Source organism: Mastigoproctus giganteus, chromosome 7, assembly GCF_048544385.1.
Source record: "Mastigoproctus giganteus isolate SK-2022 chromosome 7, ASM4854438v1, whole genome shotgun sequence".
Lineage (NCBI taxonomy): Eukaryota > Metazoa > Arthropoda > Arachnida > Uropygi > Thelyphonidae > Mastigoproctus > Mastigoproctus giganteus.
In genome coordinates, this window is record NC_143581.1 from 129,190,927 (window position 1) to 129,217,954 (window position 27,028).

General features: G+C 38.8%; 1 protein-coding gene across 1 annotated transcript in view; it reads right to left on the minus strand.

The window, feature by feature from the left end:
* The window catches only part of LOC150083193 (queuosine-tRNA galactosyltransferase-like), a 374,131-nt gene that overhangs the window by 301,283 nt on the left and 45,820 nt on the right, over window positions 1-27,028 (minus strand). Inside the window, exon 3 of the mRNA XM_090377897.1 lies at window positions 19,038-19,154. Coding sequence (XP_090234023.1) covers window positions 19,038-19,154 — 117 coding nt within the window. The remainder of the gene's footprint in view (window positions 1-19,037; window positions 19,155-27,028) is intronic.

The window sequence follows — 27,028 nt, forward strand, 5'->3', positions numbered from 1 at the left end:
AGCATGGGTACCAACCAGACACCTATTCCAGAGGTCCATCAGAGGAGGGTTAACTGGTTTGTGGTCTTGGAAATGCCACTGGTCATCTCCTGGTTAAATTTCTTGTCCACTGTTCCACCATTTTCATACATCAGCTTACACAAGTTGGGACCAGCCTACATTTGCTACTACCATTGATGAAGTGTGGGAGCCCGCTATTGGCCTGGCAAATGCTGCTCTGTCCAATATCTGTCCATTCTTGGAACACCTTAACTAAATCACTCCATGAACAGCCTACAAGATTTGCAGTTTTCGTAATACTGCTTTCCAAGTGACAAATCACAGTACATGGTCTATTGGTCTGATGGTCGCAACGGGATGTGGTGGATGCCTGGAGAACTCTACTTGCTGGACTGTATCATCCTAACAATGAAGTTTAATGGAGGCAGAGTGATGGTCTGGGGCTGTTTTCAATGGTTTGGCTTGGGACCATTGGTTGTTTTGGACAAAACCATGCATGCTATCTAGACATTCAGGACAATAATGGTTTACCTATGTTGCTGCAGCATGTTGGGGATGGCCCATAATTGTATCAGCAGGATGCTCCATATCATACTGCTCATTTGTAATGGACTGGTTTCAGGACAAAGTTGGACTAGCCAGTCCAGATCCCTGACCTCAATTCTCAAGAGAACATCTGGGATGAACTGGATCATCAGGCGCATGTAAGGAGAGACTACCCAAAATATAGCTGAACTGGTTGCCACTTTGAAACCCAAATCAAAATATATATCACAGGGCACAAAAAACTGATGGAGTGTATTCCACAGAGATTAGAAGCTGTCATAAAGAATAAATGCTTCAGCACAAATTATTAGTTCTCCTGAAGGGGGGGGTCATGATTGTCCCCCCTCAATTCCTTCATTGTCGCCAACAATTAATTCTCATCTTCCTTCACTGCCATTGGTATTTATACCTTTCAACAGTATTAACCATATCGTAACTGTACACAGGTTTAATTTATTTTTTTCAATTTTTCTTTAAACTTATTGAAACCCACTTCTATATATCTATCCTGCAATATCCTTTTCCAATTTAAATTTGTGTCCCCTTGTGGGTATCATCCAAGAAAGAATAACAAAGCCATCAGCATTTAGTAACACAACCTATTTAAAGTATTAAACACTTCAATGAGGTCTCCTTACAGATGCATTTATTATTCCTCTCTCTACTTGTTCCAACAGATGTACAAGAGGTATCAAAAAGTTTTTCCCTTGACCTTCTCTGTATTTTTTTTTTTTTTTTTTTTTTATGTGAACCCCAAACACGAGAGATATTAGAACCTATAGTACTTAGTACCGTGCTTGGGTTGTATAAATGTTGTGTTTTATTGACTGTATTACTTGTTTATCTAGTAATATATGCTAGAGGTTTATTTGCTCTAATTCTTATGTTTCTTTTGTTACAGAACTGAATGTGTGATAGTGTCATCATGAATAAAGGGATAAAGTTGAATATCGATCCATTATCAAATTCCTGTTTTTGCAAGGCAAATAGCCAAGAACTACCCATGAAGAGATATCTATGGTTTACAGGGAAGTCTATGGTTTAGGATGGAAAGCTATCCCCACATTGGTGGAGACATTTCAAGTGCAACCGGGGGAGAATCCATGATGAGGAAAGAAACAGGTGGCCACCCACATCTGCTGAATTAGAGGAGAAAGCTTAACAGCTGATCCTCAGTGACTGCCAGATAACAATTAAATAGATAGTTTCTGAGACTGAAATAAGTTAAGGATCAGTGGAGAGCATAATTCAGAATGATCTGAATATGAATAAGTTCCTCATTTGCTCACAAGTCTTCAGAAAGAAAAAAGGCAGGCCTGCTCTGCAGAATTGATCCCCACGAGTGACAATGTACTTGACCTGACTGGAACCTATGAATAAATTGTGGATACATTACTTTAACCCAAACACAAAACAGTTTTTCAAAACAATGGAAACATCCATCATCAGCAACTCCCAAAAAGGGCAGAGTATAACCATCTGCAGGGTAGGTGTTGAAGTCAGTTCTCAGGGATGAGATGGGCATTATTCTTACAGATTACCTGGAGAAGGTTACCACCATCAATGCACAATACCACAGAAACTTACTGAAGCAATCACATGCAGCAATTAAGGAAATTGTGACATGAAATGATCAGCAAAGGTATGCTGTCATTTCATGACAAGGCACCAGCCCACACTACAGTTGCAACCACTCATCTTGTCTGGAAGTTAGGAATTCCAGATGAGAAGTGATGTATAGAGTGTTCAAGTGTGGAGACTGCATATGAAAAAAGACATTGAGCTTCTTGAAAGGGTCCAAAGTCGTGCAACTTTGGAAGTTATTATTATTGTTGTACACGTTAGCACTAATGATATTACGAGTAGGAGACCGACGGAATTACTTAACAAGTACAAGTCAATGCTGAAAAAAAGCCATAAGTTAGGGTTGAATTTGAAAGTGTCTGCAATTATGCTCGGACACGATAGGAGGGAGTATATGATGAGAGCCTTGTCAATCAATTCGGCCCTGGAGAGATTGTGCAAGACTCAAGGGGTAGAATTTTTCTCAGCCTGGTCTGTGCTTGTTAACAGGAGAGACTACTTCAACAGGGATGGGATATACTTAAATAGAAAGGGTGCAAGAATATTTGCTGATGATATCGAGGCAGAGTTAGGTGGGTCAGAAAACTGCTAGCTTGGAGGGGGATACATGGACTAATAGATTAACAGTAGCCACTGGCAGAGATAAAAGTGATTCTTGTACTACTTATGGTTACAAAGGAACTGGATGCAAAAAATAATTTTGATATCATATATCTGGATTTCAGGAAAGCTTTTGACACTGTTGCGCAGGGAATACTATTGTACCAATTGGAGCAGAATGGTATTAAGGGTAAGTTGCTACAATGGATAAAAGGATGGTAAAAGAGTGGGAGAAGACAGAGGGTGGTAATTAATGGGTGCTGCTCTTCGTGAACTAATGTTATTAGTGGATAACATTAGTTCACGAAATTAGTTCACCCAACAACACCACAGGGTTCGGTGTTGGGTCCTCTGTTGTTTTGTATATTTATCAATGATATTGATGAAGGTATATTAGGCTTAGTGTCGCAGTTTGCAGATGATACAAAGGTTGGCAGGATTGTTAATGACAGTAATGGCAGTGTGCTACTGCAACAGGATCTAGAAAATTTGGGCATATGGGCTGAGAAGTGGCAACTGAAGTTTAACATTGACAAATACAAAGTACTGCATATGGTAGAAGTAACCCCAGAGAAACGTACCAACTGTGTGGTACTACATTTAAGGTAGCAGAAAATGAAAAAGACCTGGGAGTAATTGTGCAGTCAGATATGAAGTTTTCTGAGCAATGCAGACAGGCTGCCAGGGCAGGTCCCAGGGTTTTGTCAATGATATATAGGAATTTTGCTAGCAGGGAAAAGGAGGTGATATTCCCTCTGTATAAATCAATGGTCGGGCACGCCTTGAGTACTGCGTACAGGTCTGGAAGCCTCATTTTAGGAAGGATGTAGATTTGCTTGAGCATGTACAGAGAAGGGCAACAAGGTTGGTGAGGGGAATGATGGGATCCTCTTACCAAGAGAGGCTTAAGTTCTGCAAATTGCAGTGGCTGGAGACTAGGCACCTGTGCGGTGATCTGACTGAAGTCTATAAGGCCTTGAATGGGTTGAGCACGCTGAATTCTGATGGGATCCTTCTACTTGTTCAGATTACGAACCTAAGAGGACATAAATTCAAATTAAGAAAAGACAGATGTAATATAGATGTGCGGAAATTTGCCTTTAACCAACGGGTGGTTAATTGCTGGAACAAACTTCCATCTGTCGTGGAAGTTGATAGGTTAAATAAATTTAAGGAGGAATTGGACAGACATTTGGAGGGAACGGTGTGATTTTTTTTTTTTTTTTTTTTTGGCTGATGCTGCATAAGCTCATACACTTGCTTTCTTGCATCACATGCCACTACTACTAATACTATTATTCTATTGAAATGCAATTGAGCAGCAGCCTGGAAAGAAAGGCAATGGTCATTTCCAGGACTGCTGGGAGTCATAGTGAAACAAGTAAATACATGGGCTGTGTTAGGGTAACTAAGAGTAGAAACAGGCGCATGTATACTTGCATGTACACCAATGCTAGGAGTATAGTTAATAAATTCGATGAGCTTGAAGTGCTATTCAAGACATCAAAGGCAGATATTGTTGGGATATCAGAGACATAGTGTCACACAGACATAATCAGTGCAGAACTGGAATTTGGGGAGTACATTGTGTACAGAAAGGATAGACACTACAGGAAGGGAGGAGGGGTTATGGTTATGCTGTTAGTTAAGAAACACATAAAATCTAAGGAAGTGCATCCAATTGATTTCGGCGGACAACACAATGTTCAGTTGGTTTCGTGTGACATAAACACTAGGAAAGGAGAAATGAGAGTAGGTGTGTTATAGACCAAATGAATCTGATGAGAATAATGAGCAATTGTGCAGAGAAATAGAGTGGGCCAATAAATCAGAGTATCTTATAATGGGAGATTTTAATTTCCCAGATATTTACTGGAATTTGTGGGTTGGTCACTCACACACTAGCAAGGCTTTTGTGGATTTATTGGATGATTGTTTTCTGTAGCAGCATGTCTGGGAGGCAACTAGAGGGAGTAATACTCTTGATCTGATAATCAATAGTGATTCTTCATGCATGAAGAATCAGCAGATAAAGGAACCACTAGGTGGCAGTGATCACACTGTGCTGAAGTGGGATTTACTCAAAGAGGTAACTACCATCAGGGGAAAAGGGAAGCGTTTTTGCTTTCATAAAGATGACTACGGTGGTCTGAGACAGTATTTAAATTCTATACGGCAGGACCAACTGATGATGTTACCAACAACAAATTCAAAATGGAAAGCATTCAAAGAATTAACCTTGGAAGCTACTAGGCTTTTCCTACCAACAAAGAAATATTATTCAAGATTTAGGCCTAAATGGTTGTCAGATGAACTAATTAGACATGTGGCAAAGAAGAAAATGCATGGGATACATAAAAATTAACATGAGACACAGAAGCCTATGATAGATATAAGCTGGTCTGTAACCAAGTTACAAAGGAGGTTAGATAGGCGAAGGCAGATTACGAGAAATCTTTGGCAAAGGATGCAAAGAAAAACAGCAGAGTTCTTTACCCATGAAAACTCTAGAAGGGAGGGGATGAATCAGATTGGCTCACGTGATATCGATGGTTCAACTGTTGATGATCCTGCTCAGGTAGCTAACAAACTAAATGAATATTTTGCATCGACATTCACACATGAGGAGTTATTCAGCGAGGGGAATGCCAGAGGTGAATTAAACTCTGGTAATGAGCTAGATGATTTTGTAAAAACTGAAGCAAAGTGGAGGAGAAATTGTTAAAGATAAACATAAGAAAGGCACCTGGGGTGGATGGGATCTATCCAGTTATATTAAAGGAGGCAGCAAGGGAAGCAAGCAAACCCTTAGCCATAATTATGAGAGCTTCCATGGAATCAGGTAAGGTACCCATGGACTGGAGATTTGCAAATGTGACCCCAATCCACAAAAGAGGATCAAAGGGATACACAGGTAATTACAGACGTGTTAGTTTAACTTCTGTTCCAGGGAAATTGGTAGAGGCTCTTGTTAAAAAAGCATTGCAAGATCTAGACAAAACTTCAGTTATAGCTCGGACACAGCACGGGTTTGTTAAGAGGAAGCCTTGTCTGACTAATTTGATTGGAAACTATAATGCAAAGAATAACTTTGAATCAAAGAATAAAACTGGATGCAAAGAATAACTCTGATATCATATATTTGGATCTTAGAAAGGCCTTTGATACTGTTTCACAAGGAAGACTGCTACACAAATTGGAGCAGCGTGGCATTGGAGGGAAATTGCTGCTATGGATAAAGGGATGGATGAGTGGGAGAAGACAGAGTGGTAATCAATGAACACTGCTCTTCGTGGACTAATGTTGGGAACCCTGAGGGACTCCACTAATGTTATTAGTGGAGTCCCTCAGGGTTCAGTGTTGGGTCCATTGTTGTTTTCTGTATTTATAAATGATATTGATGATGGTATATCAGTCTTAATGTCTAAGTTTGCAAACGATACGAAGGTTGGCAGCATTATTAATGACACTAATGACAGTACGCTGCCACAACTGAATCTAGAAAAGTTGAGCAGATGAGCTGAGAGGTGGCAAATGAAGTTTAACATTGACAAATGTAAAATGTTGCATATGGGAAGCAGTAATCCCAGAGTAACATATCAACTTTGTGGTACCACACTGACAGTGGTAAAGAATGAAGAGGAACTGGGGGTAATTGTGCAGGCAGATATGAAGTTTTCTGAGCAGTGCAGATGTCCTGCAAGAGAAGCTCATGGTGTCTTGTCAATGATATACATGAATTTTTCTCGCAGGGATAAGGAGTTGATTATCCCTTTATATAAGGCAATGGTCAGGTCACACCTTGATCACTATATACAGGTCTGGAGGCCTCATTTTAAGAAGGATGTAGAGCTGTTGAAATGAGTACAGAGAAGGGCAACAAGATTATTGAACAGAACAAAGGGTTGTTCTTACGAGGAAAGGCTTAAGTTTTGTAAATTACAGTATCTGGAGCCTAGGCACCTGCGAGGTGATCTGATTGAGGTGTATAAAGCCTTGAATGGTTTGAGCATGTTCAATGCCGATGGGATTCTTCCTCTTGCTCAGAATAATCGTCTGAGACGGCATAGATTCAATTTGAGGAAAGACGGTTGTAGGATAGATGTGCGGAAGTCTGCCTTGTGTTGATTGCTGGAACCAACTTCCATCTGTCATTGTAGAAGTTGATAGCTTAAATAGATTCAAGGTAGAACTTGACAAATACAGTCGATTCCGGTTATTTGGGACACATCGGGACTAGTGCATTTTGGCCCGATTAAGCGGCTGCCCCAATTATCCGAAGTTTCACGTAAATAGTTAAAAATACAATTTACCCCCCCCCCCTTTACAATTAGTTCACTGTACAATCAAATCACGTTACGACGAACTCAAAATAGTAACGTACTGTTCACTATACGATGTGCACTAAGCGCCGGTCATTCTGATCACGTTTGTGAATTGAATTTTAATTCTATTAAACAGCGATTCTAATTAGCGAAAATAGGAGGAATATTATCCACAGGTTATAAAAGTAAAGATATATTAAGCACAAATTTACCCTTTATTACCTTACCAATTAAAAAATTAAATGATACGTGAAAATCTGAAGAATATACGTGATAATCGGAATAATTAATACGCACTGTAATATGTACATACTAACTAAACTAGTTGACATTTCTGTTCATTGACATTTGTTGGTGGGGGCTGAAATTTAAAACTAAAAAGATAAGCAATCAATAACAAAGAACAGGGCACACACAAATTGCAAGTAACACAACATGCGCAAGTGAGAACAGAGTAACAAATTAGGAAGCTTTAAAAATAGGAATGAAGAGAAGATTGTGAAAATTATTTTTTTTATATGATTGAAGATTCCATGGAAGTGTAAACACATTTTACCATAATAACCCACAGAATTCCAGCTGTCGGTATTATGGCAAATTCAATAAGATCGAGTTTACTGTCTGTTTATGATAGATTGCACTAACAGAAAAGCCCAATAAACAGGTGACTGCTAATTGTTTTTATTGTTTTATGGTTGTGACCTCCAGAAATCCAACCGAACTAAGTGGTATGGTCAGAGACAATCGTAGGGTAATCTTCAGTGCTGAGGTCTCCTGCCTCGATTAAACGGCATTTTGTCCCAATTAAGCGAAGTAAACCCTGGTTATTTTCTCCATTGGTTTTTTTTTTTTAAGATTTGCCCCAAATAAACGGCTGCCCCGATTAACCGGTGGCCCAAATAACCGGAATCCACTGTATTTGGAGCGAGGAGATGGGTGTAATAAGGGTTTTTTTTTCAGCTGATGCTATATAAGCTTTCTTTCTTGCATCATGAGCCCTTGCTAATGCTAATGCTAAAAAAATGCTAACTCAAATGTTCGGATTGGCAAAAGAATGACTGTATGAGGAAAGACTCCAATTATGTGGCCACAGAGCACCTCAGAGGTGACCAGGTTGTAGTTTATAAGGCTCTGATAGGGATTAGTTCAATGAATGAAGGTGGAATTCTCACTGTTATAAAAAATTTAGAATTACAGATCATATTTTCAAATTACAGGGATTGAGGTTTAGATTAGATTGTAGGAATTTTTCTTTTAGCCAGCGAGTCGTTGATTGCTGGAACAAGTTTCTCTCACAACACAGTCGTTGATTGCTGGAACAAGTTTTCCTCTTTGAATTTATTCAAAGGTCAACTGGATAGTTACCTGCGTGAGAATGGAAGCATATAATTTGTATTTTCTTATCTACTTCTGGTTTTTTTTTTTTTTTTTGCCAGTGCAGCAAAAGCCTGTAGCTTCCTTGCAGTATATGCGAATAATATTACTTCATACCTTTCCACACCAGCCTTATTCCCCTAAAGTGCTATATTCTGACTTTTTCTTCTTTCCACATCATTTTTGTGTAGAAAGCATTTTTTTGGCAATGCAGAGTTAATTTCTGGAATACAAGCATGGTTTCAAGAACAATGTGAGAACTTCTGCAAATGTTTGGAGAAATGTGTCCCTTTGGGTGATGACTACATAGAAAAGGAGTTACATTTGTTTCAAATCTCAACCTACTGGGATATGTAGAACATGGTCAGAGGAAAAAAATTTCTGATAACCCCTTATACAACCTCCCTCAAACAAAACTTAAAAACTGTATGCAGAAATCAAGATAACCACTGGCTGGAATAACCATGCTCAGCATAACCCTGAGCTCAGTACATTCCAAACTCAAGGTTCTGAGATTATTACTACCCAAATACCTGTCAATGCTGAGCCTCAACTAACATTTTTAAACCAACTGCATAATTTATCCAGGTCTTGTTTGAGTGGCATACTCTGTCTAATAATTCAGATGCAGCATGGGTTTGTTAAAGGAAAGTCTTGTCTGACCAATTTGATTGGATACTATCATGTGATCACAAAGGAACCGGATGCAAAAAATTATTTTGATATAATATACTTGGATTTCAGGAAAGCTTTTGATACCGTTGCACATGGAGGACTACTGTACAAATTTGAGCTGCATGGCATTAAGGACAAGTTGCTACAATGGATAAAAGGATAGTTGAGTGGGAGAAGACAGAGAGTGGTAATCAATGGACACTGCTCTTTGTGGACTAATGTTATTAGTGGTGTCAGGTATATCAGGTTTCATGTCCAAGTAAGCAGATGATACAAAGGTTCGCAGGGTTGTTAATGACAGTAATGGCAGTGTGCTACTGCAACAGGATCTAGAAAAGTTGGGCAGATGGGCTGAGAAGTGGCAAATGAAGTTTAACATTGAGAAATGCAAAGTACTGCATATGGGTAGAAGTAACCCCAGAGAAACGTACCAACTGTGTGGTACTACACTTAGGGTGGTAGAAAATGAAAAAGACCAGGGAGTAATTGTGCAGTCAGATATAAAGTTTTCTGAGCAGTGCAGGCAGGTGGCAAGAGTAGCTCATTGTGTCTTGCCAATGATATACAGGAATTGTGCAAGCAGAGATAATGAGGTGATTGTCCCCTTGTATAAGGCCACACCTTGAGTACTGCATACAAGTCTGGAAGTAGTAGTAGTAGTGGCATGTGATGCAAGAAAGAAAGTGTATGAGCTTATGCAGCATCAGCCAAAAAAAAAAAAAAAAATCAAACCATTCCCTCCAAATGCCTGTCCAGTTCCTCAAATTTATTTAACCTATCAACTTCCACAATGACAGATGGAAGTTTGTTCCAGCAATTAACTACCCGCTGGCTAAAGGCAAATTTTCACACATCTATTCTACATCTGTCTTTTTTTAAGTCTCAGTTTAGGAAGGATGTAGAGCTGCTGGAATGAGTACAGAGAAGGACAATGAGATTGGTGAGTGGAACAAAGGGTCACTGTTTCCAAGAAAGGTTTAAGTTCTGCAAATTGCAGCATCTGGAGACTAGGCACCTGCGAGGTGCATTCAAGGCCTTATACACCTCCAGATTGAGGTGTATAAGGCCTTGAATGGGTTGTGAATGCTGAATTCTGATGCAAGTCTTCTGCTTGCTCAGATTACAAACCTGGGTAAGGCATAAATTCAAATTGAGGAAAGACAGTTGTAGAATAGATGTGCAAAAATTAGCCTTTAGCCAGCAGAGAGGTGATTGCTGGAATAAACGTCCATCTGTTGTTGTGGAATTTGATAGCTTAAATAAATTCAAGGAGGAACTGGACAAACATTTAGAGAAAATGGATGTGCAAAACTGTTTTTTTTTTTTTTTTTTTTTTGGTACTGAACCCTGAGGGACTACCAATTCAGTGAAATTAAGATGATTAGATATATATAACATTAACCTGTAGATTAACATCCAAAGGTAATGGTACAGATATCTATTCAGCAAGAAAAGAATTCTCTGTAAGTATCATTTAGCTACTAATGAAGGCTCTCAAAGAAGAGCTGCAATGTGTTCTTTAACTTTGCTGTTCTGTTCACTTTTACTACATGCATGTAATGTTTGGGTCAGCATAACCCAGTATGTTTTAGAACAACATTTTTCAAAAAAAGAAAACATAGCCTTTTAAACATTTATTGTCACTTATATAAGAATAAAATAAACAAATTATACTTAAATATAAATTGAAACTTAATATCACAAATCATTTCTGTATAAAATATTCATAACACCATAAAAATTTCTTTTATTCTGTTTTGCAATTAGAGGAGTAGTAAAGTACATGTGGCTTACAAATATGCTTATTATATTTACAAGACAACATGTTTGTTTCATTATCAATTTTAGAAAGGCAGAATTTACATTGTGCATATTTTACACAACTAGTTATGGTTGTAGAGGAAACTGATGCTTGGCTGTCTTGTTTGTCTCACATACTAGATGATTTTTCTGTTCTTGGTTTATGCTGTCGAGAAGCAATATGGGGTGTGATGAGTAATATACCTAATTCCTCCAAAAATATCAGCCTTCATGCCTGTTTGTTTTCATTCCATTCCAGGTTGATGTCCATAAAACAAATTCATTGTAGGCAGAGATGTCAATCACGTTATAAAAACTATCATCAGGCTTCAATTTGTTTTTGATCAAGTGTGTCAGCTCCTTTAGTAGCACTAATCCAAAATGGGGGGTAATAGAGTAGGCGACCCCAGTGGATCAGTGAGGCATGCACATACCTCACCAGAAGGAAAGGAGGGGTGGGCCCTCCCACCCCAGGATTTAAAGAGAGTCGGGCTAGGTTGCCTGGCTCAGATCGCCATGTGGCATCGGCAGCTGGGCTGCGTGTCACACGTGACAATTCCGTCCGAGTTGTCAATCCAGTATTTGTCCTGGAACAGGAGAAAGGATCCCTTTATTCCAGCTATGTGGATGTCCTCAGGTTCTGCTTGTGGTTGTAGGCGACTAGTTGTGTACCTTGTGGGTGTTCATTATTAAGTTCACTTCTTGTTCCTCCTTCTTCGTTGTCGCAGTCAATGTACCTATGGTTCAGTCCAGTTTGTTTTTAGTCGGGGTCTCGTCCTTGCAGGCAATCCCTGAGTGTTTATCTGTTCTTTTGTTGTGTTTATAGTAGTAGGCTGTTCGCCTGCTTTTTGAATTGACATTTTTCCTCAGTCGGGGTCTCGTCTGTGATAGAACACTAGGGTTTCCTTTTCATTTCACCTGATCAGTTCCAGGGTTTTCTTGTTGGTTACTGTCCATATTTTTAAACAGTGCCTTGAGGGTTAGATTTATCCTGATCCAGTTACTTTGGTCAGGATTGAATTTATCCTGGAGTGTTGTCAGTTGTGGGCGATGGCATAATTGGCTCTCCGTCTTGCAAACAATTTCTGGGCAAAATCAGTGAACACTAGGTAATCATCTTTGGTGTCCAGGAGGTGTTGTTCAAGGCCTCTTGGTAGGAATCTCATCTTTGTGATTTGGGTGTTGAGTAGGTCGTCATAGAGCTGGCAATCACACATGAGGCTGCCACCTGTCTAATCCTCCGCCGCAAACACAGGTGGGATCGTCTTGGATTCCAAGGAGTGATAACTATGCATTAATGGCCCCATGGCCTGTGAATAGGTTGATTGTAAGCCAGGGGAGAACCAGTTGGGTGACGTGGGGTATACCTGAGTCACATTAGGTATGAATTTTCTCATGATTAGCATTAGCATTAGTAGACGCATTTGAAGCTTATGCAGCATCAGCCAAAAAAAAAAAAAAAAACCTACTTCACCCCTCTGTTCGTTCAAAATACCTGTCCAGCTGAGCCTTAAACTTATTTAGGCTATCAACCTTCACTACAAGGGATGGAAGTCTGTTCCACCAACCAACCACCCGCTGGCTAAAGGCAAAATTCCGCACGTCTATCCTACATCTGTCTTTCCTCAATTTGAATTTGCGCCCTCTCAGGTGATTATTCTGAGCTAGAGAAAGAATCCCATCAGCATTGAGCATGCTCAAACCATTCAAGGCTTTATACACCTCTATCAGATCACCTCGCTGGTGCCTAGTCTCCAGACACTGTAATTTGCAAAACTTAAGCCTTTCTTCGTAAGAGCACCCCTTTGTTCCATTCACTAATCTTGTTGCCCTTCTCTGTACTCGTTCCAGCAGCTCTACATCCTTCTTGAAATTAGGCCTGCAGACCTGTATACAGTACTCTAGGTGTGGCCTGACCATTGCCTTATACAAGGGAATAATCACCTCCTTATCCCTGCTGGAAAAATTCCTGTATATCATTGACAATACTCCATGAGCTACTCTTGCAGCCCGTCTGCACTGCTCAGAGAACTTCATATCTGCCTGCACAACCACCCCAAAGTCCCTTTCATTCTCTACCACTGTCAGTGTAGTACCACAGAGTTGATACGTTTCTCTGGGGTTGCTGTTTCCCATATGTAGTACTTTACGTTTGTCAATGTTAAACTTCATTTGCCACCTCTCAGCCCATCTGCTCAACCTTTCAGATCCTGTTGCAGCAGCAACATAGTGTCAGTAGTGTCCTTGGCAACCCTGCCAACCTTTGTATCATCTGCAAACTTGGACATTAAGCTTTGTATACCATCATCAATATCATTTATAAATACAGAAAACAATAATGGACCCAAAACTGAGCCCTGAGGGACTCCACTAATAACATTAGTCCACGATGAGCAGTGTCCATTGTTTACCACTCTCTGTCTTCTCCCCCTCAACCACCCCTTTATCCATAGCAGCAATTTGCCTCCAATGTCACACTGCTCCAATTTGTGTAGCAGTCTTCCATGTGCAACAGTATCAAAAGCCTTTCTAAGATCCAAGTATATAATATCAAAGCTATTTCCTGCATCCAGTTCTTTTGTGACTGCATCATAGTATCCAATCAAATTGTTCAGGCAAGACTTCCTCTTAACAAAGCCATGCTGTGTCCGAGCTATAACTGAAGTCTTGTCTAAATGATCCTGCAGTGCTTCTTTAACCAGTGCCTCCATTAATTTTCCTGGAACAGAAGTTAAGCTCACAGGTCTATAATTACTTGTGTCAGCCTTTGATCCTCCTTTGTGAATTGGGGTCACATTTGCACATTTCCAGTCTATGGGTACCTCCCCTGAGTCAAAGGAAGCTCTCATAATTATAGCTAAGGGTTTGCTTACTTCCTTTGCTGCCTCCTTTAATATAACTGGACAGATCCCATCCACCCCGGGTGCCTTTCTTGTGTTTATCTTCAACAGTTTCTCCTCCACTTACTCCCAGTTATTTAAAGATTCTCTAGCTTACTGCTAGAGTTGAATACACCTCTGGCATTACCCTCGCTGAATAACTCCTCATGTGTGAATGTCGATGCAAAATATTCATTTAGTTTGTTAGCTACTTGAGGAGGATCATCAACAGTTGACCCATCAATATCAAGTGGACCAATCTGATTCATCCCTTCCTTCTAGAGTTTACATAAGTAAAGAACTCTTTGCTGTTTTTCTTTGCATCCCTTGCCAATGATTTCTCGTAATCTGCCTTCGCCTGCCTAACCTCCTTTGTAACTTGGTTGCATATCAACTTGTATCTATCATAGGCTTCTGTGTCATGTGTTAATTTGTAAGTATCCCATGCATTTTTCTTCTCTGCCATATGCCTCATTAGTTCATCTGACATCCATTTTGGCCTAAACCTTGAACAATATTTCTTAGTTGGTGTGTAAAGCCTAGTAGCTTCCAAGATAAGTTCTTTGAATGCTTCCCATTTTGAATCTGCTGTTGGTAACATCATCAGTTGGTCCCACTGTATAGAATTTAAATACTGTCTCAGTCCATCGTAGTCGCCTTTACGGAAGCAATAACCCTTCCCTTTAACCCTAATGGTAGTTACCTCTTTGAGTAAATCCCACTTCAGCACACTGTGATCACTGCCACCTAGTGGTTCATTTATCTGCAGATTCTTAATGCATGAAGAATCACTGCTGATAATCAAATCAAGAGTATTACTCCCTCTAGTTGCCTCCTGAACATGCTGATATAGAAAACAATCATCCAATAAAACCACAAAAGCCCTGCTAGTGTGTGAGTGGCCAGCCCCCAAATTCCAGTCAATATCTGGGAAATTAAAATCTCCCATTATAAGACTCTCTGATTTACTGGCCCACTCTATTTCCCTGTACAGTTTCTTATTATACTCATCAGAGTCATTAGGCCTATAGCACACTCCTACTCTCAATTTTGATCTCCCAATGCTTATGTCACACCAAACAGACTCAACACTGCACTGTCCAGCGATGTCGACTGGCTTCACTTCCTTGGTTTTTATGTGTTCCTTAACTAATAGCATAACCCCTCCCCCCCTTCCTATCCTGTCTATCCTTTCTGTAGACGTTGTACTCCCCAAATTGCAGTTCTGCATCCCTTATATCTGTGTGACACCATGTCTCTGATATCCCAACAATATCTGCCTTTGATGTTTTGAGCAATACCTCAAATTCATCAAATTTATTTACTAAACTCCTAGCATTGGTGTACATGCAAGTATACCTGCACCTGTTTCTATTCTTAGCTACCCTAACACAACCCATGTGTTTACTTGTACCGCAATGGCTCCAAGCAGTCTCTGAAATATCATGCATCTTGTTTTTCAGGCTTCTGCTCATTCTAATAGAAGCAGTGCAAGAATCTCTTTCACCTCTGCCAGTGGCTACTGTCAATCTATTGGTCTTTGTCTCCCCCCAAGCTAGCAGTTTTCCGACCCACCTAACACTGCCTCAATAGCATCAGCAAATATTCTTGCACCCTTTCTATTTAAGTGTATCCCATCCCTGTAGAAGCAATCTCTCCTGTTAACAAGTACAGTCCACAGGCTGAAAAAAATTCTATCCCTTGAGCCTTGCACAATCTTTCCAGGGCCGAATCGATCGACAAGGCTCTCATCATATACTCCCTCCTATCGTGTCTGGGTAGAATTGCAGACAAATTCAACCCTAATTCTCGGCTTTTGTTCAACAGTGACCTGTACTTGTTAAGTAATTCTGCTGGTCTCCTACTCTTCTATGTGATGTCTCCAGTACTGGAGTTTTGCCATCTCTCCTGCCACACCTGTAATAGGTGCAAGTTCAGTCTCTTCTTCTCTGTTTTCTGATTAGTGTCCGGGTCTGTTGCGAAGTCCAGGCAGGTTTTTGAGATGCCCTTGGTATGGTGGTATAGAAGTCCATGTCTGACTATTTCCTGGTCCAGTAGGAATACTTCTTCAATGACTTGGAGAGCGTGGGTACTGCATGCATAGGTGATGGACGGTAGTATGGTTCTTTGGGTGGAGTCTATTAGTCGCTTGTTGGAAGCAAGTGTGGCCTTTTGGAACCACTCTCCTGCAGCATATGTTATGATGGGGATGTACACAGCCTTGTAGAAAAGATGGAGCATGCATCGGGTGAGGCCCCAATCTTTTCAGGTGAGTCTCGCGATCATGGTTGAGTAGGATCTGATTTTTTCGCGGATGTATTTTATATGCTCCCTGATGGTTAGTTTGGTGTCTAGGATCACATCCAAATATTTGAACTGTGCAGAGAATTTAATGGGTGTATTGTTTATCTTCATTTGTGGGGGCCGTCTGATTTGTAAGGTGTCTTTGAGCAACATTGAGTTGGTCTTTGCTGAAGGTATTTGTGCAGCTGATTGTGTCGAGCCCATTGCTGCAGTTTGTCCATGGAGGTGTTGGCCATGCTTTCCAGTTCTGCTCGTGAATTTGCCGTAACGGTAATGATTAGGTCATCGACGAAAACCTGAGTTTTAATCTCACCATGATTCTGGGTAAGGAAGCTGTCCAGTATGATTTTCCACAGTAGGGGGCCCAGGACCGAGCCCTGTGGGCAGCCTCTGTAAATGTTTCTAGTCAGTGTCTGGAAGGGGGCTTTCACTGTGATTTCTCTGTCTGAGAGGTAACTTTGGTTGAGGTTGCAGAGGTTTCCTGGAACACTAGCGACCCTGAACCTCGCCAGGATGCTCAGCCACCAAAGGGAGTCGAACGCCCCGGCGAAGTCCACAGGGATCATGAGAAAGTATTTTTTGTTGCATATGGCCACTATATCCCATAGGTGCTGAAGCGCATCCATTGCTGAGGACCCCCCGTCTGAAACCAAACTGGTTTGTGGAGGAAAGCTCAGACCTGTCATAATGCTTCAAGAGTCGGGAGTATAGAAGGTGTTCTAGTAGTTTGCTTATTACAGTGAGAAGGGCGATAGGCCTGTATGAGGCTAGAAGGTCTGGAAGAGTTCTTTAAGATTAATTTTAGGTTAGCCTTCTTACAATCTGTTGGGAAGGTTCCTGTTTGAAGGCAGTTGTTATAGAGATTGAGGAGCAGGTCAGGTGCGATTTCAACCACTTTTTTAATCATTTCTGGTTCAAGCAGGTCCAGTCCTGGGCATATGTTTGATTTTATCAGTGAGGCAGCTGCAGTGAACTCCTCTTCAGTGAAGTATGGTTCTGCTTCCTGGGTCTGACAGCCATCGTTTTGTTGGCACTGATGCTTCTGCTCCTGTGTTGTCAGTGGGACTGCATGGCGGAAGACTGTGTTTAGGATGTTTGTTATTGAGCACGCCCATGTAGTTGTCATGTCTCCACTCAGGAGTCAGGTTGCAGCAACTACCTCACCCCTGGGAAGTTTGTTCGTAGTATCTTTCTGCACAAGTCCCCAGGGTCGCCGTTTCTGGTGGTCTGAATGAAGTGCTCCCAGCATTCCTGTTTTGCTCTTTGTATCTGGGCAGTGTACTTGTTTCTTGAGGTCCTGTAATTTTGCCTCATGGCTTCTACTTCCACAGCCGGCCAGGTTCTTCTTGCTCTTTGGAAAGCCTTTCATTTGGTTTGGGTCTCCTTCCTAAGTCGCTGCACTCCCACTCCTGAACACTTGGCTGTGGAGGCCTTAACACTGTCCATAAGTACATTATAAAAATACAGTGTAGGTGAGAAGCAGAGAAAGAGAGAGAGAGAGAGAGAGAGAGAGAGAGAGAGAGAGAGATTTTATTCACTATTCCTAACAACTGAAAATGTGCTTTAGTTATCATAATCGAATTCATTTCATCAACTGATAATAAGTGAACAACATTTGAAGAAATAACTTGACCACACAACAGACTTTCACAACCAATTCCTTAAATGCTGATCGCCAGGTAATTCTCCAGTGGGACAAAGATAACTTAGTTGACTTCAATCCTTCTAAAACTCAGTCCTGTCTTATAGCTTGCAAAAAAGGATTCTGGCAATGAAATTCCTATGTTTATCTTCGATGACACTCTGATGTCTAGGCAAGATCATATATCTCTATTAGGGATTATCCTGACTTCTAATCTCTCTTGGCATAAGCACATCACAAATATTGCTTCCTTTTCATCTAAAAAACTGGGTTTTCTCTTTTTCTCTCGGTGTTACTTTTCTTCCAAACAGCTGTTCACTATGTACAAATTGCAAATCCGTCCCGCCATGGAATATTGTTCCCACATCTGGGGTACTGCCCCCAAAACCCCCTCTCAGGCTTCTAGATTTCATTCAAAGGAGGGCAATTAGGTTAATTAATGACTCATCTCTAACAAAGTTTTTCCACTTTGTCTCACAGATGTTCTGTTTCTGCTGCATGCTCCTTCTATAGATACATCTATGGACACTCCCTCTTCCAAACAAGTCCGAACTCATGCCACAACCAGTCAACATTCTTTCACTATCTAACTTTCCAACTATCCAAGTTTCGCCAATTCCTAATGATTGTATATAAAACTAACTCTTTCTGCCTTCAGAGAAATGTACTGGGTGTGTTCACTAACCCACCTTACTTCCCGCCCTCGCTCTCCACATCCACACAGCACCTCTATAAATCTTGATATTATATGTACAAATTGTATAATCTTAAGAGTAACAATATTTCTTCCTGTTAGGAAATTAACTTAATGCATCCTCGGGAATAAATTTGAAATAAAATATCCTCTTTATGCTACAGCATCACTGTTATGCCACATAGGTCAGAGGAGTTTACAACTGGTCATTTCACAAAAATATTACCCTTAATCTCAATTAGTGGTCAAGCAGAATCAAACTACTGTAAACTCAAACATGTACTTCAGCAGTGATTCCCTTTGCTACGTTATATCTGCCTCTAAGATGGTCTAAGGTATGGTCTTTACATAGACATATTGCATTAATATACTCTTCTTAAATTTATTAATATAATGATGTGTTGGTTACTTGGGTCAACTTGTATATAACAGGTTTTTGATTTTAATTTTTACAAATAATTTGCTGTTGATAATATATTTTGATCTATTAATTAATGATCTTTGTTGTTACTTCCTATTTCAACCTATTTACTGTTTCCCATTACATTCTGTGCTACTTCAGTGAATTGAGTAATTTAGAAATAATCATAGTTTAGCAACCTAATTATACTTACTGTACTTGAATCATTATACACAGATAGCTCAAGTGTTCCATCAAATTGTTGCAGTACTACAGATTCCAAACATTCATCAAGCCATTCTTCAGCATTATAGACAGGAAGGATGATGGACTGTATTAATATTTAAAAGGAAAAAAAAAAAAAATTCAGTACAAAATTACAGAAGGTAATGTTCATTTAAATAAGAAATATTCTCTTTTTATTAGCATTTCAAGAATAAAACAGCTGCTTCAAAGTTCGCTTTTGTCTCATTAAAAGTGTGCCATCTCCTGACACTAAATTTATATATTGTAAAATAATACTCGTTTTGCACTGTTCTTACTTTCACTTATATGCGCTAACCTAAACCTGATTAATTTTTATTTCTAGGCTGCTTGTTCAGAGGGCCATGTTAACATAGAAGATAGGAAGAGAGCCTGTGTTTGTGTCTCATTAGCAGCAAATGAACACAGACTTTTTCAAGTTTAGGAGAAAACAACAAAACAAACACTGGGACCTTTTCATGTTTGGGGTAGTAGTGGCATTCTCTTGTTTGTACCAAGAATTTTTTTTAAGTCTTGACACAGCCTGCTTGTTGAGGAGTGTGTGATTCTTTTCAGTGGGGTATATAAGCCAAATCTGTTCTTTCTCCAAAAAACAGAAGTACAAGGGATAAATGAGAAAGAGGAAGAATTAGTTCTGTTACTTTGTAGTTGTACATTGAATGGATGCAGAGTGGTTGCAGCACTTGATTGAAATGTTTTTGAAGAGAGTGAGGAAATTACAGATGCCAATTCAGAATAGTGAGTGCAGCATCTGTAGAAAAGTCTTACTGCAGAAATTGAATGCTTGAGAGAGAGAGAGAGAGAGGACAGAGAGAGAAAGAGAGAGAGAGAGAGAGAGAGAGAGAGAGAGAGAGAGAGAGAGAGAGAGAGAGAGAGAGAGAGAGAGAGAGAGAGAGAGAGAGAGAGATATGATACTGCCTTTTCTGAATGGAATCTAGAAGCTTGAGAGAGATTTTGGGGCCCACCCAAGATGTAGGAACACAATTCCATAGCATCAGATTTGAAATTTGTACCAAGTAGCTGTTTACAAAAAAACAAAACAACAGCAAGAGTGAAAATGAAAACCCAGTTTTCTGATGCATAAGAAGCAATATTCGTGATGTGCATATGCCAAGACATTAGACATCAGGGTAATTCCTAAGTGAAATATGTGATCTTGTATAGAAATCTGGGTATCATAAAAGATGGAAAAAGGAGCAGTAAACTTTTGACAGGACTGCATTTTAGTAGGATTGATGTTAATTAACTTTTCTTTGACTCACTGGAGAATTACCTAGAGATCGACATTGAAGGAATTGGTGGTGGATATTCGAGAAGTTGACTGTTTATGCAGGGGAAAGTTTTCAAAACATTGCAAAAATGAAGGGCAAGGTTTCTCAAACTTTGCTCTATATTCCCCCTTCCAGACTGGAAGGTGGAATGTAGTGTGATATCATCAGCAAAACTTTGGCAGGTTTCCACTCAATGGAAATCCTATTGATATAAAAGAGGAAAAATTTGTTTTGTGAAAATGGAATAAATTTGAACAGAGGAGGTGCACAAGACAAATTTGTTTTGTGAAGATGGAATTCATTTGAACAGAGGTGCAAGGGTTTTTGCTAGTGTCATTGATTGAGGATGCCGTAAGGGTTCAGGGAACTGCTAATCCAGAAAGAAAGAGTTAGGAGAGTCATTAGAAGATACAGGTCGGTGACATGGGCCAAAATCACTTCTGCACTCTCTCCTGTGAGTACTTGTAGCCAACCTGTAATTTCCTAATATACACAGAAAGAAACATTAAAATAGGTGTGAAAACCAGCAGGAGTCACGCAAATGGGAAAAATGTGTTCAAGCAACTATAAGGAATATGTCAAGGTTGTAAAATGCCCAAAGACACAAAATTAAATTTGCATATATAGTAATGCGAGGAGTATTGTACATAAATGAATTTGAGCTCAAAATTAGAATAAAGGTTTTTGATTTCGTATAGTTGACTACAGTGGTCTCTGCCAGTTTTTAAATTCTGTACAGTGGGACCAAATGATAATGTTCCAAACAGCAAATTCTAAATTGGAAGCATTCGAGGAAGTAATTGTGGAACTACTAGGCTTTTCATACTGATTAAGAAATATTGTTCAAGGTTTAGGCCTAAATGGATGTCAGGTGAACTAATGAGACTCGTGGAAGAGAAGAAAAATGCATGGGATGCATATAAATTATCAGGCAACATAGAAGTCTGTGGTAGATATAAGTTAGTCTGTAATCAAATCACAAAAGAGGTTAGGCAAGCGAAAGCAAATTACTAGAAATCATTGGCAATGGATGCTAAGAAAAACAGCAAGAACTTCTTTAGTTATATGAATTCTAGAAGTCCCCATGGACTGGAAATGTGCAAATGTATTGCCAATTCACAAAGGGGGATTTAAGGGTCACACAAGTAATTACAGACCAGTTAGTATAAATTCTGTTCTGGGAAAAATAATGGAGTCAATGGATGCATTGCAGGATCATCTAGACAAGACTGCAATAATTATTCAGACACAGCATGGGTTTGTTAAGGGAAGTCTTGTCTGACAGATTTGAATGGATAATATAATGTGGTTTTACAAAGGAACTGGATGCAAAAAATAATTTTAATATCATATACTTGGATTTCAGGAAAGCTTTTAACACTGTTGCACATGGGAGACTACTGTACAACTTGGAGCAGTATGGTATTAAGGGCAAGTTGCTACAATGGATAAAAGGGTGTTTGAGTGGGAGAAGACAGAGTAGTAATCAATGGACACTGCTCTTTGTGGACTGATGTCCACGAAGTGGAGTCCCCCAAGGGTTCGTTACTAGGCTCATTGTTGTTTTCTCTATTTATTAATGATATTGATGAAGGTATATCAGGCTTAACATCTAAGTTTGCAGATGATACAAAGGTTAGCAGGGTTGTTAATGATAGTAATGGCAGTGTGCTACTGCAACACTATATAGAAAAGTTGGGCAGATGGGCTGAGAAGTGGCAACTGAAGTTTAACATTGACAAATGTAAAGTACTGCGTATGGGTAAAAGTAATCCCAGAGAAATGTACCAACTGTGTGGTACTACACTCAGGGTGGTAGAGAATGAAACAGACCTGGGGGTAATTGTGCAGTCAAATATGAAGTTTTCTGAGCAGTGCAGACAGGTTGCTAGAGCAGGTCATGGGGTGTTGTCAATGATATAGAGGAATTTTGCTAGCGGGGATAAAGAGGTGATTATTCACTTGTATAAGGCAAAGAGTAAAAAAATATGTGGAGGTCCTAATGCTAAAGAACAACTTGTATAAGGCAATGGTCAGGCCACACCTTGAGTATGGCATACAGGTCTGGAGCCTCATTTTAGGTAGGATGTAGAGTTGCTCGAACGAGTACAGAGAAGGGCAACAAGCCTGGTGAAGGGAACAAAAGGGTGTTCTTATGAAGAAAGGCTTAAGGTATGCAAATTACAGTGTCTGTAAACTGGTCACCTACAAGGTGATCTGAATGAGGTGTATAAGGCCTTGAATGGGTTGAGCAGACTCAATACTGATGTGATTTTTCCTCTTGCTCAGATTATAAACCTGAGGGAGCATAAATTCAAATTGAGGAAAGACAATTGTAGAATAGATGTTCGAAAATTTGCCTTTAGCCCGTGGGTGGTTGATTGCTCAAACCAACTTCCATCTGTTGTTGTGGAAATGGAAGAAAAAGAAAGAAATGGACAAATTTTTTGAGTGAATGTATTGGTGAAATGGGAAATTTTTTTTTTTTCTTTTTGGCTGATGCTAAATAAGCTTGCTTTTTTTTCATCATATACCTCTACTAATGTAAAAGAACAAATTGGTGTTTGACAAAAATATAGAGACTCTTGCAACATCAGAAAAATAAAAAATAATTAAAAAACACAGCACTCTGCAGAAGTAAAAATTTACACCATGCAGAAGGGGAAAAAAAAAAACCATCTTTCCAAGCAGCCAAACATTGACAAATATTTTAAATTTGCATAATCACATAAACATAGATAATGTGTAAATTATCCAAAAATACACTCAATCCCAACTGTTTCAGATAACTCAGATTCTACAATATTTATATTCTCTCTCTCTCTCTCTCTCTCTCTCTCTCTCTCATAAATTCTTTGGAGATTTTGACAATAATGCATAAAAGCAGAGACAAAGTAAGAACTGCACATTAGCTGCTGATTATTTTCATAATGAATCAGATTAACAATTTTTTGACAGATAAGAAAATACTTTTATCATTTATAAATAATAATCCGAATCAGACAGAAATTTAAAATGAAACGGGTTAAGTTATACGAATACAGATGATGATAGTGAACTGCCAAAGAAGCATTTATTGCCCTTCCAATGACTACTACTCTCATTTTCAACTTGCTATTATCTCCTGTGCTAGTCAGGCAGGTTAGAATTGACCCCAACAATATTTAGAAATTTGTGCTCCATCTACTCCATCCATACAGCTGAAACTTCTAATACCTGTTGGTGAAAATGTTTTCTTTGAATTCTCTGCAGAAAATTCCAGAAATCTCTGTTAATTATTGCACAATTAGTAAAAAATTCATGATTAAGTTAAACTTAATTATATGCACATGTTGATTGGCATATGTTACAAAGAGTTACTGACAGCAAGCTAACATTACTGCCACATGCTTTCCTGTAGTCAATAATGCTCTCTGGCTTTGTAACATTCATGCATTATCTAAAATAAAACTGTTTACATGCACTTCATGTTTCATGCAGCGAGTGCTCTTGTTATTGATGTGCTCTTCTTGAATCAAGGGATTGGTTGAATGCCACGATTTTTAAATTTGCATTTGCTTGCTCACAGGTCTAAAGGGAGTTTTAAAATTAATTAAAAATATAATGTTTTTATTACAGAACATGATTTTTTCAAAGTTTTGTTCCAAAAAGATTGAAAATATAGGTGGCATCAAAACAATGAACAATTTTGAATTTTATCTTTTGCTGATTTTTCAAATTTTCCAGCAACTACTGATGGGGTAACTTACTCATCCCACAGAAAATAAATAGTCTAATGTTTCCGTACATGGGTTGTGGGTACGTGCATTCTCACTGGTTAAAAGTTAACATTCTTTAATATTATCAGAAGAAGGGGCCCAATAATGTATTCTGTATAGGAGTGCTATTCAAAATTAGTAATTCATGGGCTGGAAGTGGCCAGTGGGATGATTTCCACTGGACAGCAGCTGACCACGGATAATTTTACTGTACAGATAAATTTTTACAATTATATTATTATGATGTTTTGATGCTAAGCACTTTATATACATAGTTATATTATTATTAAATAAAAAATTTCTTAAACTTTATGTACTTAACTTTTTAAATATAAATAATTCTTTTTAACCACATCTGTGAAACTAGTCTACTTAAATATCCATATTTTAATCACATTTATATGAATTAATAATAACTAGGAAAATAAATACCTTTTAATATTTAAATGAAAACATATATTATTGCAATGGACCAATAATATCTTAAAACACCCCCACACACCTCCCAAAGTGCCCTACTTAACACACTAATTGAATAGACACCTTCCAACACTGTCACTAAGACCAAGCAATGTAACACTTTTTTTTTTTTTTTCAAGATAGGTCACTAAAATGGGATATATAGCTTGGTTGTTGTTGTTGTTGTTATTATTTGGTTTTTAGGAGCATTAGCAACTAAGGCCATATTGCTCCGAGGATATGCAGTGATCATTCCCTGACCTTTCTGCATCCTCCATATTTCATGGTCACGGGCTCGAACCCCGGTCTAATCAAGAAGCGTGTGCTACGCACTGCTGCTCCTGCCCACCTGGCTACGGAAGTGCCTATATAGCTTCGAATCATTTTGATCACTACCATCTGTAGCAATCAAAAATGGTACATTTTTTCAAAACCATTACTATCTCATCCTTCCTACTGTATTAAAGTTATGCTTGGTGGTTACCAGAGATTGGCAAGGACTGTCTAGTTCATTAAATTTAAAAAAAGGCCAAGTTTACTATTTCACCAGGAAATATTTTTGAAAAAAAGCACCCATAATTAGCACAGCTCAGAGTATGTTCTACGATAAAAAATGCAAACATGCATTTAACATATATGACACTAATGGAACTATATTTGAGGACATTCCTGCATATAATTTAAAGAGGAATCAGAAGTACCAGTATAAATAAATACGTGTTATACACTGATAAGATTCATATTAACCCCAGGGGTTGCTCAAATCTGGTGAGTATGGGCTTGGAACACCCAGGGTCCTGAGCTGGATATCACCATTCTTCTCTTTCTTGGTGACTCTTTTCTACTTCTGACTCTCTCTCTCTCTCTCTCTCTCAGGGTAACTCAGAAATTTTTTTTGGCTGGGGCAGCATAAGCCTCAGGCTTCCTTGCACCATATGGCTGATAATAATAAAAATAATAATAACAAAACAGTTAGTTAAATGCATTACTATATAAATTGTTTGTATGTTTGGGGATTTATTAAGTGCATCAACAACTATGGCCATAGTGCACCATATTACATAAATAAGTAAATTATTATGATGAGAGGTTTTATTATTGTCTTTTATTAAAACTTGAACCACTGAAAGAATGATTTCAAATTTAAGTAAAGCTTACAGTCAGGCTGGTTCCAAGTTCAGCTAAATCACCATAGCAGTCCAATGGAACATTGGGAGCATAGTGAGTACCAGCACTAAATGTAATAAGATAAGCAGAGGAAACAAACTGTAGGGCATATTGAAAAATAATTTTTGAACTGTAATCAGTATATGTGGTACAGTCCATTCCAGTTATTTGGGACACATCAGGACTAGTGCATTTTGGCCCGATTAAGCGGCTGCCCCAATTATCCGAAGTTTCACGTAAATAGTTAAAAATACAATGTACCCCCCATCCTTTACAATTGGTTCACTGTACAATCAAATCACATTATGACGAACATATGCTATGCGATGTGCAGTAAGTGTTGGTCATTGTGATCACATTTATGAATTGAATTTTAATTCTATTAAACAGCAATTCTAATTAGTGAAAATAGGAGGAATATTATCCACAGGCTATAAAAGTAAAGATATATTAAGCACAAATTTAGTCTTTATTACTTTACTAATTAAAAAATTAAATGATACGTAAAAATCGGAAGAATAAATGTGATAATCGGAATAATTAATACGTACTGTAATATGTACATACGAACTAGTTGAGAGTTCTGTTTACTGACATTTGTGGGTGGGGATTAAAATTTAAAACAGTAAAAAGATAAGCAATCAATAACAAAGAACATGGCACACACAAATTGCAAGTAACACAATACAGTATGCGCAAGTGAAAATGGAGTAACGAGTTACGAAGCTTTAAAAATAGGAATAAAGAGAAGATTTGAAAATTAATTTTTTTATACGATTGAAGATTTCATGGAAGTGTAAACACATTTCACCATAATAACCCACAGAATTCCAGCTGTCGGTATTATCGCAAATTCAGTAAGATCAAGTTTATGATAGATTTCACTAACAGAAAAGCCCAATAAACAGGTGACTGCTAATTGTTTTCATTGTTTTATGGTTGTGACCTCCAGAATTTTGACTGAACCACGTGGTTCAGTCGGAGACAATCGTAGGGTAATCTCCAGTGCTGCGGTCTCCTGCCCCAATTAAATGTCATGCTGTCCCAATTAAGCAAAGTAAACCCTGGCTATTTTCTCAATTGGTTTCTGTTTTTTAAGATTTGTCTCAAATAAACTGCTGACCCGATTAACCGGTGGCCCAAATAACCGGAATCCACTGTATTTTTTTAATCAATAAAATATTTATTCTTCATCATCAAGATAAAAAGTCTGAAGCTGTAGCCCATAATCCAGCAACAAACACATTGTGGCATATGGCATGCATCACATAAAAAAAAACTTGAAA